Source organism: Mirounga leonina, unplaced genomic scaffold (genome assembly GCF_011800145.1).
Source record: "Mirounga leonina isolate KUSES-001 unplaced genomic scaffold, KU_Mleo_1.0 Mir_93, whole genome shotgun sequence".
Classification (NCBI taxonomy): Eukaryota; Metazoa; Chordata; class Mammalia; order Carnivora; family Phocidae; genus Mirounga; species Mirounga leonina.
In genome coordinates this window covers 26369626-26388814 of record NW_023270854.1, presented here as the reverse complement: position 1 = coordinate 26388814, position 19189 = coordinate 26369626, and the positions used below count along the sequence as shown (strand labels likewise).

Genomic DNA, 19189 nt, shown 5'->3' with positions numbered 1-19189 from the left:
TTAAGACCTGCAAAGTCTTTCCACTTTCAGAGGATTGTGAGACAAAGCATTTGTTTTTATTGCTAAGACCACTTAAGTTGGACAGCCCTCCAACTGAACAGGTTAAAAATCTTTCCCTGGGGAAGATGGTGCTTACACCCACAGTCAGCTGCTAGGGTCATGTGTGACTGAAGAAAAAACTACCAGAAGTAATACATCAAAGCCGATGATGTCTTCTTATACCTCATTTCCCTCAGTGATATTGATCAACATAGATTTGGAATTTCCTTCAGAACTCATGACCTACCCTTTTCAGCTGCAGCAAAATCATGGTGAATCTTGCTTGCCTCTTGGGGTTGAATTTGGATTTATCAATTGCCCGATGTTATCTAAAACGATTGCTGGTGAATAAAGAGGTAATCAAGTTGGGCAAATCTTTAAGCTAAAAATGAGTAAAGGTAAAGCACAAGACATTTTCTTAGTTGATTTACTTATTTGACTTTTAAGCACTTCCAAAAACATTTTGAACCATGATGACATCAGTAGAGTAAGTACGTAGCCTCCTGAGGCAACTGTTTTGAAAAACACTATGTGCATATCCTCACAGTATGTGGGGCTCCTTACTCTATAGGCAAACCTCATGTATTCTAACTGTTATCTAATGTACTACTTAATATGAGCTTACTATTTGTATTGAACATCTTTAGACTTGTCATGCCCCTTTGCCGTTATTCATTTTACCCAGAGTTAATTCTTTTTTTCTTCTTTTTTGTTTTTTCTTTTCTTCATGAAATGGCCAGATATATTGATGCAGCCAATGCTTTGGAGCAAGAAACTAAACTGGGGTTACGACGCTTTGAAGTTTGTGACAACATTGACCTTGAAACTATTTTGATGGAATATGAGAGCTATTATTTTGTGAAATTTCAGAAATACCCCAAAATTGTCAAAAAGGCATTAGACACAGGTACATGGCTATTTTCTAGAAATAAGGTTTTCTCTCATCTTTAAGATTAGTGTTTCTTCCCCATCGTATTCCCAGATAGATGCTACCGCCAGCCTCTACTGAAAGAATAGACTGGAAAGACTGTGTAGCCTCTATTAGGTCCTGTACAGACAATGTAAACGTGATTGTCTGGGCAGTGATGTCCCTATAGCCATGTTGGTATTTGTTCAAGGAATGTATGTTTTAGGACAAGGAAAGCAAGACCCCAGTGTATCACAGTTATTTTTTAGAAGACTAACATTACTTTCATTTCTTTAGAGATGGAAAGAGCTGTTGGAAGAGGATAAATGACAGAAGACTTTTTGTTGTTAGGAAGACCTATTATCTATCTTGAAAATAACATGAAAATGAGTATTGGTGAAGCTAATAGCTCATGTATAGATAATGAAATGCTTTTGAAAGCCATCAATCCAGATAATGATCAATATAATGCAAAGACCCAGTATAGGTTAGCAGTCAAGGAGGCTGGCTGGAGGAAAGATCTAAAGTGAAGGCCCTATGTTTTGTAGTAACACTGACTTAGACGTCTGTAAGTGGGGGAAGTAATTATAAACCAAGGGAGATCATTGTCCTGTTTACAAGGCACTTGTTAAGCCACAGACTTTAACATTTCATGTGGGGACCCGGAAACCAAGAGGAATGTCAATTAAAAATAGCTGGGGCGAATCTCCTAGCTGGAAGGGATATTTTATCTGAGCTCCTTTCCAATGCAACGTTCAGAGCTCCAAGTCCTTGGCTGGTTGTTGGATCTGGGTTTTGGCAGAGAAAGCACTGACGCCTAACCACTGGGCCACCAGGACTATCACTGACACGATCTAATTTCTAGATTGCTGGTTCTGATCTAACTTGGAACCATAGTCTCCTGGGATATTGGACACAATGTGTTTATTTTAAGGTAAACTGGCAGAGTACTGATAAATGTTCATGCAATCGCCCTGGTGTCCCAGAGATCACAAAGCAAAATGGCAAGTTGATGAAAACTTGAAATGGTTCCTGTCACCTGGCCCACACTGACGCCGCCACCAGGTTCATGGTTTCCAACACGTTTCATAGCTGAGGGCTTTGGGGTCCTCCTCTGTGTGGAAATGCTCGGGAAACACGGGCTTCTTTCTCTTTGCTGGTAGTTTCACTTCTTTCTACATGAGAATAGCTTAAAGCTCTTGGATTCCACAAGGCTGTAGCACAAATTTTAAGAACAATGTGAAAGGACAAACATACCTGACAAATCACTTTCTCTTAAAAAATTAAATTCTTTCCCTTTCCTCCCAATATTTGTTTTGCCACAGCGGAAAATAATTTACCACCAAGAAGTGGAGGGAAGACCAGAAGGTAAAATGAATGGTAATTCATCTTGACCAACCCAACTCTAGGAGTTTGTGGGATCCCTTTCCTGAAGATTCTCCATCTCAACTCCATGTTTGTCTACCAGCAATTGCGGACTATGATCATGTGACCTTGGTGGGCCCAACCATGGGTTCTCCTCATGTTACAGATGTCCAGGATATGGGTCACTGTCTGTTGGTTCTCCTGGTTTTATCACAAATAACTGCATTCACTGGTGCCCTTTTGAGGCTCTGTGCTATGAAGAGTACAGACCTTAGAGATGAAAAGGTCCAGGTTCAATTCCTGGCTCTGCTACTCACCAGCTTGGAGCAAGTTTCTGACACAAAGTGAGGTCCCCACATGTAGGGAGCACCCACACATGCTTCATGATAATATTCTTAATAATGCTCTACCTGAGGCTAACTTTGCTTTGTGCTATTCTTTAGGAACAGTTTTATTGTTTTGACCAAAGTGTTATCCTTTTATTTATAGTTTCCATAAAGCTAGTCAGACTCTGACAATGAATGATAACTACTTTTGAACAGAAACAGTGAGGAGCATTTTAAGAGGCCAGCTTCGGCATGCATTTGGATTCTGATTATTTTTCAGCTGCATGCTCATACCTGGAACTTCCCCAGCATTCTTTACCTGGCAGAATGTTCCATGAGTGAATGTCTTCTGAGCACTTTGCTTCTCTTTAGGGATGGAGCTTGGCAGCTTGGGTGTCGTCAGCTCCTCTCTGAGTAAATGTTTGTACGTGGCAAGCATAGAGGTCAGACAGCAAATGGTTGGAGTTAAGAAGGATAATTAGGAAATTAATGAACAGTGTTTGTTTATAATTTTATAATTGAAGATAGCTATTGAAATGAGAGGTTGTGTCATGAGACTTGCTATTAACAAATGAAAGTACCTTCTCCTAATTTGGGCATCTCACACCAGAGAGCAAGCTCCCAGGTTACAGATTTGCAGATGACCCAGTGGAGGAATGGTTATTTAATGAGATGGATAACAGAATTAGGATGCCAAAAAATCTTGACAATTTGGAAGATGGGCTCGAAATAACAAGATGAAATTTAACAAAATAAGGTCTAAGCTTTAACTAAAGATTAAGACAAATAGCTCCCTCATTACAAAATCAGAGACCCAGAAATTTGAGTTAACAACAGATGCAGTGGGAACTCAACAACGTGATGTGATTGCCAATGTGGGTCTCGGGCCACAATAATAGAAATACAGTATCCACAAAATAGGAGGTGACTCTATTGTGGTTAGAAGACAGTGGACAAAGGAAAAATGACCAGGATGAGGATGAATCTGGGAGCCAGGTAACCTTAAAAATGATTGGAGCAGCTAGTGATGTTTAGCTTGAAGAATGGAAGACTTGGGGAGGAGGTGCCCCTAGAACAACATGGTACCAGACTTCACTCTTTAAAGAAGGCTGAGCTTTCTTTGTAGAATTCCATAGGGCATACCTGGGAGTGGCAACTAGGGTTACAGCGGGGTGAATTTGGTTCCATATTCGGAAGAATTTTACAATCGTTAGAGCTGATGGGAAATGAATTGTACTGCTTTGCACTTTAAGCACTTGTCTTTGATAGTGTTAAGGCAAATCTGTGAATCACTTGCCTCTAAAGGGAAATCAAAGAGGGGAAGCAGACTCCCAGTTCCCTGCCAGCTCCGCAATGATGTTAGGCAAGTTTAACTATATATATATGACCTCACTTCATTTAAATCAATGCTACTCATAAGAGTTTGCACTTGTAAAATGTTTGGTATTCATTTCATAGATATTTCATTTTTGTGCCAGCAAAAGGCCTGAGGGACAGGCATTTTTATTCCTAATTTACAGGTGAAAAACAAATGCTGTCTACCTCTTATGACACTCACTCCAGTGGGTCAACACTGGGGTCACTGTGTATGGACATTGGTGGTGTTATTGGTGTGGGTGGTCTTGCTGGCCACACACCTATGTGTTTATATTAGACACAAACAACTTTTTCTTTCCCACAAAGAAATGGAGAAATAGCTGCTCTCTGATACCCAGTAGAACATGGGAGAAATGCTTCCAGTGAAACTCTTGCAAACACATCTCACATGTAAGGACAAAGGAACTGAGAAAACCAAACAGCTTCTGATGTGGGAGTTCATGCTATGCCCCTCAAGCAGTCCTGCTTCTCTCTAATGTTATCTCCTATCTAACAACATTCCAATCCTGAATTTTTAGGTCTCATGGACAGGACCTCGTGAACAAATTTATTTTACTTTTGCACTGATGTATATAACATATATAACATATATATGCAGTCAAATACATATATACACATATATATGCAGTCAAACACATATATACACATATATATGCAGTCAAACACATATATACTCTTGTAAGTGCCACCACCCCAGCAACCCCCCAGCAGGCTCCCTTCGCAGCCAATACTCCCCATGGCCACCAGAGGTAGCCACTATCTGACTTCCAGCCCATCAATTTCTTTTGCTTTAAGTGAACAATATTTGGTGAACATTTGTTTTGCAAATATGAAGATCTGTGACAAAAGAGATGAGGTAAGGTTTGCTTCCCTTCCACAAGTCCCCTCTAGGTACACCCAGCACACTGGATCAAAACCACTGGCAAATCCCTAGGCTTTCTCCTTCATCCCCACAACCTGTCCCCTGGCCTGCATACTGTTCTTTAAGGAAGATGAGAAGAAACGTTGGAGAAATGCTTGCAAAGCCATGTGTTCTTGAGAATACAAAGCTATGTGCAGAAGAGCTGGAGACAGGTGGCATGAGGGAAAATGAAGAGGAGGTCAGGGGCCTCCGGGGGGAGGTGGATCCTCTAGCCTAGTCTTGGAGGAACCCAAGGGGTAGACTGGATCAAGTCAGAGCCAAGATGGATGGGGTGGGAGGGCAGTGAAGATAGAAGGGCCCAACTGTGGTATGTCTGCCTATCTTTCTAGAACTCTTTCTTTAAAATGTGCTACACAAGTTGTTTAGTTACCTCAAATTAAGTGGTTAGAATAATTCCCTCCAAGGTCTTTGTTCCCTCCCCTAGGGTGATGAGCGACAGTTGTCAAAATCTTCCCAAGATCAGTCAGCAAAGGCCACGGTCCAGAACCACAGTGGGGAAATCAGGGGATGTCAAATCCCTCCATAAGGAGCATCCTAAACAGGTCTGGACAGCTTTGCTTGGCATTGGTAAAATTGCAGGTGGCTGAGAAATAGCTCCAAGAAAAAAGTCACATTTATTTATTTAAGGACAATGTTTTTAAAATGCTGTGTGATTTTGTTAAATTGTAGATTTTCTTCTGGATTAAAACCACAGGCAAATCTCTAGTCTTCCTAATGTTTTTAAATTTGAGTGGGAGGTCTCCTTCCTCCCCCTAGCCTTTCCTCTGGTCAGAGTGCTGGGTGACAGGCTTTGAGGGGTTAGCCCTGGGCCCAGTCAAAGCAGGGGGCCTGGTTGCTACAATGCTCAGTCATCCCATTTGCGGTAACTGTAGGTGGCAAGCCTTCCTGTCCCAAAGCACATCCCTGGGCTCCTTAGATTAGGCCAGGGATAGTCTCAGGAATGACTGGGTTTCTCCAAAGCACACATGGTTGGTCCCCACTCCGGACCTCCACACTGGACAATCTTGGGGATAGGGTGGACAGCAAGAGGAGAGAGCCCAGCAGGTGGGTGAGATCAATGGCTCCTGACTCAGGGGACCCATACCTGGAACCTCCCTGGGTTGGGACAAACATACCAGGTTTCAGAGGAAAGAGAACCAATTGAAATTGGGAAAAGGAATGGGAAGACTGGATGTCAGAGATGCCCAGTGGGAGAGAAAGGAGTAATCATGAAACTCAATTGTCAGAAGGAATCTCGCACTCTCAAAGAGGTTGTATACCTCTGGCCAGTGTAGTCTGACTCAGGTGGAAGGGAGGTGAAGGTGGGGCAAGAGAATTCCACAGGTGGCTGGTTGACTATTGACTCTGCTCCATCTCCAAACTCAGCCACTCCCAGCATCAAACACCTCTGGTCACAGGAGAAAAGCCAGTGTGGGTTTGGGCTGAGGCACCGTGGTTTCCTCCACTGGAAAAGCTCCTTGGAGCCCATGGCTTCCAGCGACAGCTCTTCCCACATGGCGCAGGCAGCCAGCGAACTCATCTTGTTGGGACTGCACAGAAGTGGCACATGGGGTTCCTATCTACTGAACTGATATCCAGCGTGTGATTTGGGACGATGGAATTGGCAGTTTCTACCGGCCTCTGTAACTTGCTTTCCATGGCTGACTTCCCACTGGCTTCCTCTTTCTTCAGGAGGCTGTCACTAATTCTCACGCGGAGAGTGCTGACTTTGGCTTGAGTATATCAGGAATCAACAAAGGCAGTGGAGAAGAAAACGTCCGCCCACAAAAAGTAAGTGGAATTCATGAACCTAGCACCAAAAGGGGAAATCCCTTTTCTTTCTAAAAATGAAAATTAAAAAATGTTACTGTTGTCAAATAGAAAAGCTAATATAGAATGGTTAGAGCCTGGCTATGAGGTGGGCTGAGAAGAACACTGGGTGAGGATTAGAGCCCTGGGGTTCTGGTCTGAATCTCCTTTCTGGATGAATGGTCTTGAAGGAACTCCCCATCTCTAAGAAGCTCAGTCTCCCTATTTGTAAACTCAGGGGTTTGGAAGAGATGGCTTCTAACGTCACTGTCGGCTTAAACATCCTGTGATTGAAACGGTAAATGCTGGTGTTCTGCGTTATTGAAGGCGTTACGGTGGCGTACTCATCCTTCTCCTCCTCCCTGCCTGTGGTGGTTGACCAGTGGTGGCACCTTGTCTCCCTGGGGCTGTGGTTCTAGGCTTAACTGTCATTTCACGTGAACCATGAAACCCCAGTTCAAATAGGGTGGATCTTGTTCCTAATAGATATCTCTGCCCCTTTCATAATGAACCTCGTGTCTTGATTCATAAATAAGAGCTGCTCAAATAGCAAAGACTGATTGGGTAGATGTAGGCAAAAAGCAGGTGAACACATGTCCTTTGGAGATGCGAAGAAGCAGTATCAACATCAACAGCTTTCTCTTGATTATAACTTCAGGGGCTGTATTTCTTGTAAGAGCCACCTCTCTTTCTTTGGGCAAGTTCTCAGACTACAGGACTTCAGATTTACCTCCGGCCGGCTCTTCTTGGGTAAACAAGACTCTGGCTGTGTGTGCTTGGAGGGGAAGCTGGGAGCCTCTCCCTGGAAATGAAGGGAGCTCTCATTGGCCTTAACTGGCTCCTTGGGAGGGCCTCAATTATAGAGGTGATCGCGGGAGATGATGCATTCAGATCAGTGCCTCCCTCGGAGAAATACTTCCCAGTTCACCTCTGCCAATTTCATTATGTTTTCAGCCACTTTGGCCTAGTAATTTTGTGGCCCTAGTTTCTCCCGTGAACATCTCACATTGATATGAATAGTTGTCTCTGATCAGGTCACAAGGAAGGGACTATTTAACCCAGCACTTAACCTTTGAAGGAGCCTGGTTATAAGTTCTCTTTCCAGCAGAAGTGTCCTCAGGGTTAAAATGTAGATGGCTTTCTTCCTAGCACTACCAATGTTCATAAACTGAACAAGGGTATATGGCCAGGGGCCCATCTCCAAAATGGGTCTATCAATGCCATGTTAGGGCCCCTAGCTTCGGGGTTCCTGAGCCCCCCTACAAATTTAGTAGGCATGGTGTTCTTAAAGGCACTAGTCAGATTGCCTAGGTTCAAAACCCTGCTCAGACTTTCCCAGCTGTGTGATCTTGGGAAAGTTGTTCAATCTTGCCAAGCCTCATTTCTCTTATCTAGAAAATGGAAATAATCAGTGTGTGCTTTAAATATCATGAGCGGAGAGTGTTAGCACAGTGCCTGGCATATAACATGCACTCAGTAAGTGCTGGCGACTGCTGCCATTATTCGTTTTCTGCACGCATCCTTCCTTTTTCCTTCTGCCTGTGGGGAAGTCAAGGGGGCGCTGGGAGGAGTATGGGAGACAGATACCTGGGTTTGAATCCTGGCCTTAAGCCACTTGTTAGATGGGACTCTACTGAGTGGAGAACGTACATGATAGTTAGTAAGCGGGAGCTATCATTACTCTTACGCCAATGAGTTCTTCCTGTGTGGGGGATGTTTCCCAGGACCAGACAACATAGGGGAGGCAGACCTGTAAGCAAGCAGAGGGCATGGTGTCAGAAAAATGCTTGTGAATTTTCATTCAAACCAACTTCATTCTGAAGAGTTTATTTGCAACTTAATTTTTTTTTTCTAGAGTGCCCAACTTGAAGAAATTGTCTCGTTTATGATTAGTGCAGGTTCTTTTTAAAGCCTCACATTACGTTTGCCCTACATACCAGGATACATAAATGTGACTTGACTGACTGAAGCTGAGCAATTAGGGATAGTCTTCCCCCATGTTTTAATGGTGGAAATAACCATTACTCCCTTTCAGGGCCAAATCATTGACTTCCGAGGGCTGCTCACAGATGCCATCAAAGGAGCAACCAGCGAACTTGGCCTGAACAGCTTTGACTGTAACCCCGACCCCTCAGTAAGTGGCTAAGATGTGACATTCATCTTGCAAACTACCAACATCTAGACGAACTTCAGAAATATAATTTTGAGTCCAGAGAAACCTTGAGATCAAATCGAAGGTCACAGCAACCTGCCACCACTTATGTCACCGAGATCCACGCCCCGTTTTGCTTTCTAAATTATGAGCAATATTGTAACGTAAAGCTTTCTGTTCCTATCGTCAGGAACGATTGTTGAAACCTCTGAGTGCATTTATTGGCATGAATAGTGAGATGCGAGAATTGGCAGCCGTGGTGAGCCGGGTAAGATCTGATATTCAATTCACAAATTTACGGAGGTGGATTGGGGCTCCTGGAACATTGTGGGCTGCTTCTTTTATTAATAACAATAAATATGATCATTTATTTATAAAGTGCCCCCACTTGCAAAGGCACTCATATTGTTTAGAGGCACAATAATGCATGATAAATAAATTATAGAATCATAAAATTACAATACAAAAAGCCCACCATCTCACTACAGAGGCCAAGAAAACCAAAAGGGAAAAAGACTTAGAAGGGAAGGGACAGGTGAAAGGTTTTAGAGCAGAGCCAAGAGTTAAGGAAAGAAAGCCTCTTAGAGAAGGAAAGAGCATGCCTGTGTCTTGTTTAAACAGTCAAAGTCTAGAAACAGAGATGTTGGGAGTATGATGATTTCATAATTGGAAATTTCCAAGAAAAACAAGATTAGCAGGAAAGAGCTTATCATCTGGACTACTGGTTTTTAAGCTTACCCTCCAGAATTTATTTAATTTCTTCTTTTTTTAGAAAATTTAAATTCAATTAGCCAACATATAGTACATCATTACTTTTAGATGTAGAGTTCAGCAATTCATCAGTTGCATATAACACCCAGTGCTCATCACATCACGCGCTCTCCTTACTGCCCGTCACCATTATCCCATCCCCCCACCCACCTCCCTACCCTCCAGAATTTAAAAACAGTGAAGTCTCATGGTTAACGACTGGAATCAGCTCTGGGATCAGTTGAGCTGGATTTGATTTCTACATCCTTCTCTTTCTAGCCATGTGACTTTGAGCAAGTTCCTTGGAAACAGAATAGATTCCTGAGTTATAGGGTACTTATCTGATATCCAGCAATCTCATATTTAATGAAAGACTGAAACCCAAGCAGACTCAGAGAGATGTTTAATATGCTCCAAAAAATGCACAGATATTCTGCAGTAATTAATGGTTCTCTAGCTCTGGCTGTTCAGTTCAGCCGCTGTTACTGCCCCTATTAGGTATCAAGCATGTGCTGGGGGCTAGAAACACAAAGATGAACGAATCAGACACAGACCTTGCCTATAAAAGTCTTTCATCCCATGGGTAAGGTGCACTTGGAGAACATAAAGGAGGGGTATTTTGTGCCAAAGGGTAGGGAAAGCATTAGGAAAGAAGATACACAAGAAACAGGCACACGAAAATGCACAAGAGGAAGGGTGGAGGGTTCTGGACCAAACAACACACCTGGAAATTGTACAGCTTTGAGCTGAATGAGCCACAAGGAGTGGTGGGGAAGGGGGCTGCAGAGAGAGGCCAAGTAAGGGGCACAGTGAGCACTAGCCCAGGGCTGGAAGTGGCCTGTAGGACATGGGAAATCTGAAAGGTGTCCATTGGGAGAATGGGATACTCAAATGTGCTTTTAGTCTGTCCTAATGACAGTGTGGTGGCTGGATATCAAAGAAATGGAGATGAGGAGACCAGCTCCCAAGTTATTACTAGTGAGAGAGGATGAGGTCTGAGCCAGGCTGTGGTAATTAGGATGCAAAGGAGAGCAGAGAAAAAAAAATTTTAATGCCCTTAAAAATCAATAGTCTCGTTACTGTTTCTGCAAAAAGACAACATGACTAGCGATGACAGAGTTACAGAGTAGAAGTGGCCTAAAATGATTCCACCCAGCATCTTTTCTACAATACCATGGGAAGTAGTCATCCAGTCTCTGCTTGAATGCTTACAGTGATGGGGAGATCACCACCTCATGACTGATAACTTTTGTTGCTATAAGGAGGAACTTCCTATTGGGAAATTAAACACTGCTCTGTGGAACTCAATGTCAGCTCTAGACGAGGGCAAGAAATACTGCTCTGATCTATGGATGCTTTGAATTCCAGGGTAGATGAATCCCCACTCTGTGCCAAGCTTTTCCTAAGAAAGTGTGGTAATAAGTATGTGAGTGGGTGGTGGGCTATCCTGCAGATCCACAATCTAAATACGGGGCGTTCTCCCAAGATTTTGGAAGACGGAGTCCTTTCTTTTCGCTGTATCAGTGGATCATGCCTATGACGCACCACCAAAATCACTCGTGTGAATATTTTCGCTAATAAAAGTGGTCAGTCATGGTGGAGGGGTTGTGGGAGGATGGGGGACAGGGATGGGGATATAACATCTCACCAGCATTGAAAAAACATATTTTTTAAAAAAATTTTTAAATTTTATTTATTCATTTTATTTATTTTTAAAGATTTTTTTTTTAAAGATCTTATCTATTTATTTGAGAGAGAGAATGAGATAGAGCATGAGAGGGGGGAGGGCCAGAGGGAGAAGCAGACTCCCCGCTGAGCAGGGAGCCCGATGCGGGACTCGATCCCAGGACTCCAGGATCATGACCTGAGCCGAAGGCAGTTTCTTAACCAACTGAGCCACCCAGGCGCCCTATTTTTAAAGATTTTATTTATTTATTTGACAGAGAGAGAGACAGCGAGAGAGGGAACACAAACAGGGGGAGTGGGAGAGGGAGAAGCAGGCTTCCTGCTGAGCAGGAAAAGAGAAAGCCACCCGATGTGGGGCTCCATCCCAGGACCCTGGGATCAAGACCTGCGCCGAAGGCAGACGCTTAACGACTGAGCCACCCAGGCGCTCCCAAAAACATATTTTTATATTTTGAACGATGTGTATGTATTATTTAAAAATTAGATAAATATAGGGGAACCTGGGTGGCTTAATCAGCTAAGTGTCCAACTCTCGGTTTTGGCTCAGGTCATGATCTCAGGGTCATGAGATTGAGCCCTGCGGTGAGCTCCGCACTCAGCTGGGAGTCTGCTTGAAGATTCTCTCTCTCTGCCCCTCCTTCCATTCAGGTGCACAGACACTCTCAAATAAACAAACAGATCTTTAAAAAAATTAAATGACTATAAAAATAGTTACCAGATTGTTCTGTAGTCACTCAGAATGACTTTTAAAAGGAAGCTTTTTCTGATGTAACACTAGATACTCAGTATGCTTGGAACTGCCCCTACTGAGAAAGGCCCTGAGCGGCTGTTCTGAGGCGTCCTGTGGAATTGAAGTTTGGAAACTGTAAATTAGTTATCAGTAAAAGCTACCTTAATTGATTGCCCCAGATGGCTGCTACAGGGCTCCACTAGGAGAGGGCAAACCGCGCTTTTGCTTGCTTGTTAGCTTCCTTGAATTCTGTAGACGCAATTGCTCCTGATGGAAAGTAGGGAGAGATCACTAGGGAAAAAGAGAAATTGGTTTCAGAGGAGCACTATCTCTTTTAGGCCACAAATTAAGAAAGCGTTTGCGAGATCAAGGAGCAAGCGAGGCCAGGCCCTGGCTGGGAACTCCGTTTTGCAGTAAAAGCCAATGTAATTTGAAGGCATATTCTGTAGCTTCTTTGATTACAGTCATAAATCAGCATGGTTTGCTATTGACTGAAGACAGGTATAGTCCATCGTTAGGAGATTTTGTTTCCTCTTAAAGGTACCATATTATCTCATCAATCTCTTCTTCAGGGAAAATCACGGAATGTGTTCATGGCATCCATTTGGTGAACTAGCCCATAATTACAAGGCGTATATATACATATATCTAATATGGGGAGTTTTTATCACCAGCACTTTATGTTCTATTGTAAGTCAAGTGGTCTTCTGCTCCTGTGTTTATTACAGCTGTGGAGGAAAACATTAGTTTTAACAAAATGATCAAATGTGCATTGCAGGACATTTATCTCCATAATCCAAACATAAAGTGGAATGACATCATTGGACTCGATGCAGCCAAGCAGTTAGTCAAAGAAGCTGTTGTGTACCCTATCAGGGTAAGGATGGGAAGCCTCTTGGGGGTTGTTCCTGTTCATTATCCATGGGACAAACTGTATGTCATGCACCCATCAGGAAGAGAAGGGCAGGCTGTTCTTCTGTCATCGAGTTAACTTTTTGCCTTTGTCACAATACTTGGTTAAACACTGGAGTGCCAAGGCCCTGTCGATTGCAGGCAATTTGAAATCATGTTACATATTGGTTCAAGGCAGGTCTGTTCAAGTGATCATTTAAGATCTAAGACTCTAATGTAGATGACTTGTCAGTTACTATAGATTGGTTCAAATTAGCCTGCCTCCCTAAAAATATACTTATTATAGTAGAAAGGCCTCCTCTAAGAGAGGGCCTCTCACTTTATTTCTATAGATCTTACCCCCCGCCCCATACCCCCATCATCTGAGGTTCTGCTTTTGACTTTTTGTGAAGACTAGACAGCCCCTTCCAGGGCACTGGCCAGTAAAGCCATCATGTTATGCTTACTGCTTTTTCCTGACAAGTCTCTGTGCAGAGCGTTTCATGAAACAGGAAGGAAAATAGGAAAACAAGACGTTCCATGTCGGGTTTATGACTGTGGTGACGAGAAGGTCTGTACCACATAGCTTTGGCTGTGTAACAGACCACCCCAAAACGTTGTGCCTTAAAACAACAATCATTTATTTGTGTGCAGTTGTGGCGGTAGGCAGTCTGGCCTAGGCTCAGTGGGGCCAGCTCATCTCTTTTCCACCTGGTACTGGCTGGGCTTACTCACATGTCTGGGGCACCAGCCAGCCTGGCTGGGAAAGCTGCGATAGACAGGACGACTGAGACTTGTCCACGTGCCTCTCATCCTCCAGCAGGCAGGCCCAGTCTTGTTCCTGTGGCGACACACACTTCCCAGACAGAAGTGAGAAAGGGCAGGTCTCAATCCAACAGCATTTTTCATGTCTCTTCTTATAGTCCTTATATTTTCAAGTCTCTTCTTATATTTGCTAATGTCTCAGTGGCCAAGATCACAAGGCCAAGTCCAGATTCAAGGGGTGGAGAAACATACTCTACTGAGAGGCAGAAATATACTCTGCCCCTCGGTGGAAGGAGCTGCAGATAATTTGTGACCATTTTCTGTGGCCTCTCAAAGTCAAGATAACACATTGATTGTATTGAATAGTCTATTGATTCTTACCACTGAGCCCACACAGCCCCTGATTTTTGGTTGCTTCTATTCTAATGAGACAAAAATCAATAAATTTGGATGGTCTCCCCCACTTTCTTCCTGTGTTCAGACATGGGGGTAAGGAATATACTGGCATTCAGAATTAGTAGAAGTTTATTCAGCCTTTCCTCTAAGCAGCTCTACAGTACAAGTCTCCTGGGAAAGGACAGACCATCTCATTGAAACTCTGGATATGTTAACTCAGTGGTGTTATAAGCTTTGTATGTTATGGCATCAGCATCAGCAAGAAACCAGTAGCTGGTTACAATTTTACTATTGTTTTTCCTTCTCCCGTGTTCTCCATCAACTCTCCCTACCCTCCAGACTGTCTGAATTTGAACTAATGAGAGAGAATCACTGAAATCCTCGCATGCCCTGTTTGGAGTCCTTGTCTCATAATGCATCCAGCACTGAATGTTCCCAACTTCTAAATCAGGCTTTGCCATAGCTTTGTGCTTTATTAATATACACCTCTGTTGTTGGTTTTAGTGTTTATCTTAAAGGGTATTCCTGGTTCACAACATTCAAAAGATTGCCCTGTACATAGAACTCCGGGGGAAATGATGTTATGTATGTAGGAAATAACTACCGGAGCGGGAAAGTACCTGGATATGCCTTTCTTTTCCTTAAAAAAAACAAAACAAAACTGCTCTTTTATTTTATTTTTTATTTTATTTTATTTTTTTTAAAGATTTTATTTATTTATTTGACAGAGAGAGAGCACAAGTAGGCAGAGTGGTAGACAGAGGGAGAAGGAGAAGCAGGCTCCCCGCTAAGCAGGGAGCCCGATGCGGGGCTCGATCCCAGGACCCTGGGATCATGACCTGAGCCGAAGGCAGACACTTAACGACTGAGCCACCCAGGCGCCCCAAAACTGCTCTTTTAAAAAGCCACAAAAATTAAGCCAGGCATGGCTATCAAGTGTGAAAGTAAAACTGGGGTAAATAATGATGTAAACAGAAGCAGCCAGCCTTAAGAAAAGGAAGACTTAACTCTCTGAGTTGTGCCGTGTTTCACTCCAGCTTCCTTCATTCGTCTGTGCTAACCGTGTGCAGGCTGATGTAGTGATGCCAAACCTCATCTTTGTTCCTTGTTTCCACAGTACCCACAGCTGTTTACAGGAATCCTTTCTCCCTGGAAAGGACTGCTGCTGTATGGCCCTCCAGGTAAAGGAATCTTTCTGTTTTGGTCTTGATATCAAGTGTGTGCCGAGGATGAGTTTCCCTATCTGTCCTCATCCGGGCCGGAGGCTGATGAGCGCTGGGTAACCACCTCCTTTTTCACTTGTGAGACTGACTTCTATCTGCGAGCAGGGGGATGGAGCTCAGGTGTCACTCATGTTTTATCCCCATGTGTCTCTAGGTACAGGAAAGACTTTACTAGCCAAAGCTGTGGCCACGGAGTGCAAAACCACCTTCTTTAACATTTCTGCATCTACCATTGTCAGCAAATGGAGAGGGGATTCCGAAAAACTTGTTCGGGTAGGAATTCTTGATTTTGCCTTTTTTAGAATAAGCTCCAGGAGAATACGATGGTACAAAATGATGTTAGAGCTTATTTGTTTTTAAGTGATTTATATGTTAGAATTTACCCTGGATTTTGATTACCGAAAGCCCAGGAGATGGGTTGACTATTATATGTGGATATTAATCCTGTCCCCATCAGCAAAACATGATCTCCTTTCCTTCAGGAATGTGACCAACAGTCCTTTTTTTGATTCCTGTAGCTTAGGAACAGATGCTGGGACAAAGGTTGTTTATGAAGTGGAATATTTTTTTCTTCATTCAAGAAGCATTTATTATTAAGCATGTGCAGTATATTCAGTTAACATTTATTGAGAAGCTACTACCATATGCTGGTCCCTACACTAGATACTCTCAGAAAGAATCAAGAAATTGAAAACAATTATTTTTGGGGGCGCCTGGGTAGCTCAGTTGGTTAAGCGACTGCCTTCGGCTCAGGTCATGATCCCAGAGTCCTGGGATCGAGCCCCGCATCGGGCTCCCTGCTCGGCGGGAAGCCTGCTTCTCCCTCTCCCACTCCCCCTGCTTGTGTTCCCTCTCTCGCTGTGTCTCTCTCTGTCAAATAAATAAATAAAACCTTTTAAAAAAAAAAAAAAGAAAGAAAACAATTATTTTTTCAGATGCCCTGAGCAACTTTCCTCCACAGTGCCCCATAGCCTTACAGTTTTTTCTGCTCCTTAGGAGAGAAATATAAAATATATTTTATGTAAAATATAATATGAAATTTTACGTTATAAAATTTTACTATACTTTCCAGTCACCTTAAGAGAACATCTGTTTATGATTTATACCTCAGTGTAAGGTGGGCCCTTCTCAGAAGTCCTGTTAAATAGTTGAATTCTGTAGAATGACTGGTAAGAAATCAATACTAAGTCAATGTAAATACCATGTATTTTCTGAAAAGAAATTACTCTAAAATATTAGGCTTAAGTTACATTCCCTTGGATGACTCATTCTCAAAATATTATGGCTTACTTGGAAGTCAGAATATGTTTATAGGATTGATTTACTTAAAATGACCTATTATTTATTACTTTGATACTTTTCTCAAGTTACTTTGAATGTGTAAGTTTTTATAAATTCTTATCACCCCTTCAAGATTGTAATTTGTGGAAATCCATGTTGACATCTGTTTCTTTGTTTTTTGAGTCGACCTTAGTATCAGGTCTAAAGGTGGGGTTGGATCTTACCTGTTCCTAAATTTGTGGGTTCTTTTTTTTCTTGAAGATTGTATTTATTTATTTGAGAGAGAGAGAGTGAGAGAGAGAGAGAGCACATAAGAGGGGGGAGGGTCAGAGGGAGAAGCAGACTCCCCGCTGAGCAGGGAGCCCAATGCGGGACTCGATCCCAGGACTCCAGGATCATGACCTGAGCCGAAGGCAGTCGCTTAACCAACTGAGCCACCCAGGTGCCCCAAATTTGTGGGTTCTATGTGATACTAGTTAGTTTGATTTCAGTTAGCTAAAATCCAACTAACTATAAAATCTTCATCAGCCTGAAGTCTTTTTTTTTAACATTCCATTTCTATGTGCTGAGGAACAATAAAACTTTTACAAGATGCCCCCAGAATCCGTTTAGATTCATCTCCTGTCACAAAAAGTGGTGTTTACAACTGTGAGCACAAAACGCTGCAAGATGCTCAAAGAAAGATTACATTATATTCCCTGGACAGGACTTCCCTAAACAGAAGAATAAATTCAAATATTTTATGAATATTCTTTTTTCTCAAAGATTTTATTCATTTATTTCAGAGAAAGAGAGCACATGCACATGCGCAAGTATGAGCAGTGGGAAAGGCAGAGTGAGAAGCAGACTCCCCACTGAGCAGGGAGCCTAAGGCAGGACTCTGTCCCAGGGTCCTGGGATCATGACTTGAGCCGAAGGCAGATGCTCAACCGACTGAGCCACCCAGGCGCCCCTTTTATGAATATTCTCAATGAATATTGAAACTACTAAAAGAATTGTCTTGTTTAATGTTGGATAGCCAGAAAAGTCATTTAACAAGGACTCTCCATTCTGTGTGAACATTTTATTTAACTGAAGTTTTCCTTTGCTTCAGTATTATTTTGTTAGAATTCTAAGGGTGAGGAAATGATTCCTCCCCCAATTTCTCCCCTTCCTTTCCCAAATATTTAAAAAAAATAACTAGCGTTGGGGTGCCTGGGTGGCTCAGTCAGTTAAGTGGCTGACTCTTGATCTCGGCTCAGGTCATAATCTCGGCTCAGGTCATGATTTCAGGGTCCTGGGATCAAGCCCCACATCAGGCTCTACTCTCAGCAGGGAGTCTGCTCGAGGATTCTCTCTCTCCCTCTCCCCTTCCTCCCACTCACGCTCCCTCTTTTTCTCTCTCTAAAATAAATAAACAAATCTTTTTTTTTTTTTTTAAGATTTTATTTATTTATTTGACAGAGAGAGGCACAGCGAGAGAGGGAACACAAGCAAGGGAAGTGGGAGAGGGAGGAGCAGGCTTCCCGCTGAGCAGGGAGTCCATTGTGGGGCTCGATCCCAGGACTCTGAGATCATGACCTGAGCCGAAGGCAGACGCTTAATGACTGAGCCACCCAGGCACCCCGATAAACAAATCTTAAAAAAAACCAAAAACCTAGTATTTTTGGAAAAAAAAAAAAAAAGGTACAAAAGGGAATATAGACCCTTGAGCCCTCTCCCTACTACAGTTTGCTAGAGCAGCCTTTCAGGACATTTATCTATATCTATACTAATATCAACAACTTCCATCTATATCTCCCTTCCTTATTAAATACAAGTCGGAACATATGACACATAACCTTGTATACCTTTTGGTTTTTTTCCACACTCAACAATAAAACTTGGCTGTTGTTCCACACTATTATAGACAGAACAGTTCTTTTTATAAGTCTGCAAGGCATTTCATTGCCTGAGTATACCAAAATGTAATTAACCTGTCTTTTCTTAATGGACATTTAGGTTGTTTCTAGTCTCTTGCTATCATGAACAAAGCTACAGTAAACAATCTTACTATATACGTGTCCTTGCATACATAGTAGTGTAGGACAATTTCTTTGAAGTAGAGTTGCTAGGTCAGAGAGAATGAAAAATCACTGATTGCCAAATTACCTGACAACAGCGTTGCACCAGCTTACACACCCATCAATGACGTGCACTGCTCATTTGCTTCCCCCACCCTGGCCAACACTTGCAGTACTTAAATTTAAAAATCTTTGCCAATCTGATAGTGAAAGTAATATTTCAGTGCTCAAATATGCATTTATTTAATTCTGAATGAACTTGAGCATCTTTTTATAGGTTTAGAAGATATTTGTATTTTCTTTTTTTCTGCGAAATGCATTTTTGGTTTTGGGTATTTAAAAAAATAATTCAACAGGAAAATAGATAACCTCTGCTGACTTTAAAGGATCTCATCTTCTATCCTTTCAGAAATTATTTTCTGAGCTCTGGAAAATCTTGGTCATGCTGTCAAGATCTTTACTATGAAGTTTTCAGATAAAGAGAGCCCTTCAGGACCTTCCTCTAAATTAGAGACACTTTCCTACCATTTGTTTCTCTTTCTATTCCAA

At 42.5% G+C, this 19189-nt stretch overlaps 1 protein-coding gene and 1 long non-coding RNA gene across 2 annotated transcripts in view; one reads left to right on the top strand and one right to left on the bottom strand.

Moving 5' to 3' along the window:
* Positions 1-292: 292 nt before the first annotated feature.
* LOC118004657 lies at positions 293-3043 on the bottom strand. The gene is made up of 3 exons (XR_004677659.1): positions 2957-3043; positions 1986-2160; positions 293-380 (listed from the first exon to the last, which is right to left on the bottom strand). It is a non-coding gene; the product is annotated as an uncharacterized LOC118004657 (long non-coding RNA).
* The window catches only part of KATNAL2 (katanin catalytic subunit A1 like 2), a 38587-nt gene continuing 20177 nt past the window's right edge, over positions 780-19189 (top strand). Inside the window, exons 1-9 of the mRNA XM_034996133.1 lie at positions 780-946; positions 2272-2314; positions 5361-5478; positions 6608-6706; positions 8760-8858; positions 9067-9144; positions 12821-12919; positions 15212-15275; positions 15472-15590. Coding sequence (XP_034852024.1) covers positions 874-946; positions 2272-2314; positions 5361-5478; positions 6608-6706; positions 8760-8858; positions 9067-9144; positions 12821-12919; positions 15212-15275; positions 15472-15590 — 792 coding nt within the window. The 5' untranslated portion in view covers positions 780-873. The remainder of the gene's footprint in view (positions 947-2271; positions 2315-5360; positions 5479-6607; positions 6707-8759; positions 8859-9066; positions 9145-12820; positions 12920-15211; positions 15276-15471; positions 15591-19189) is intronic.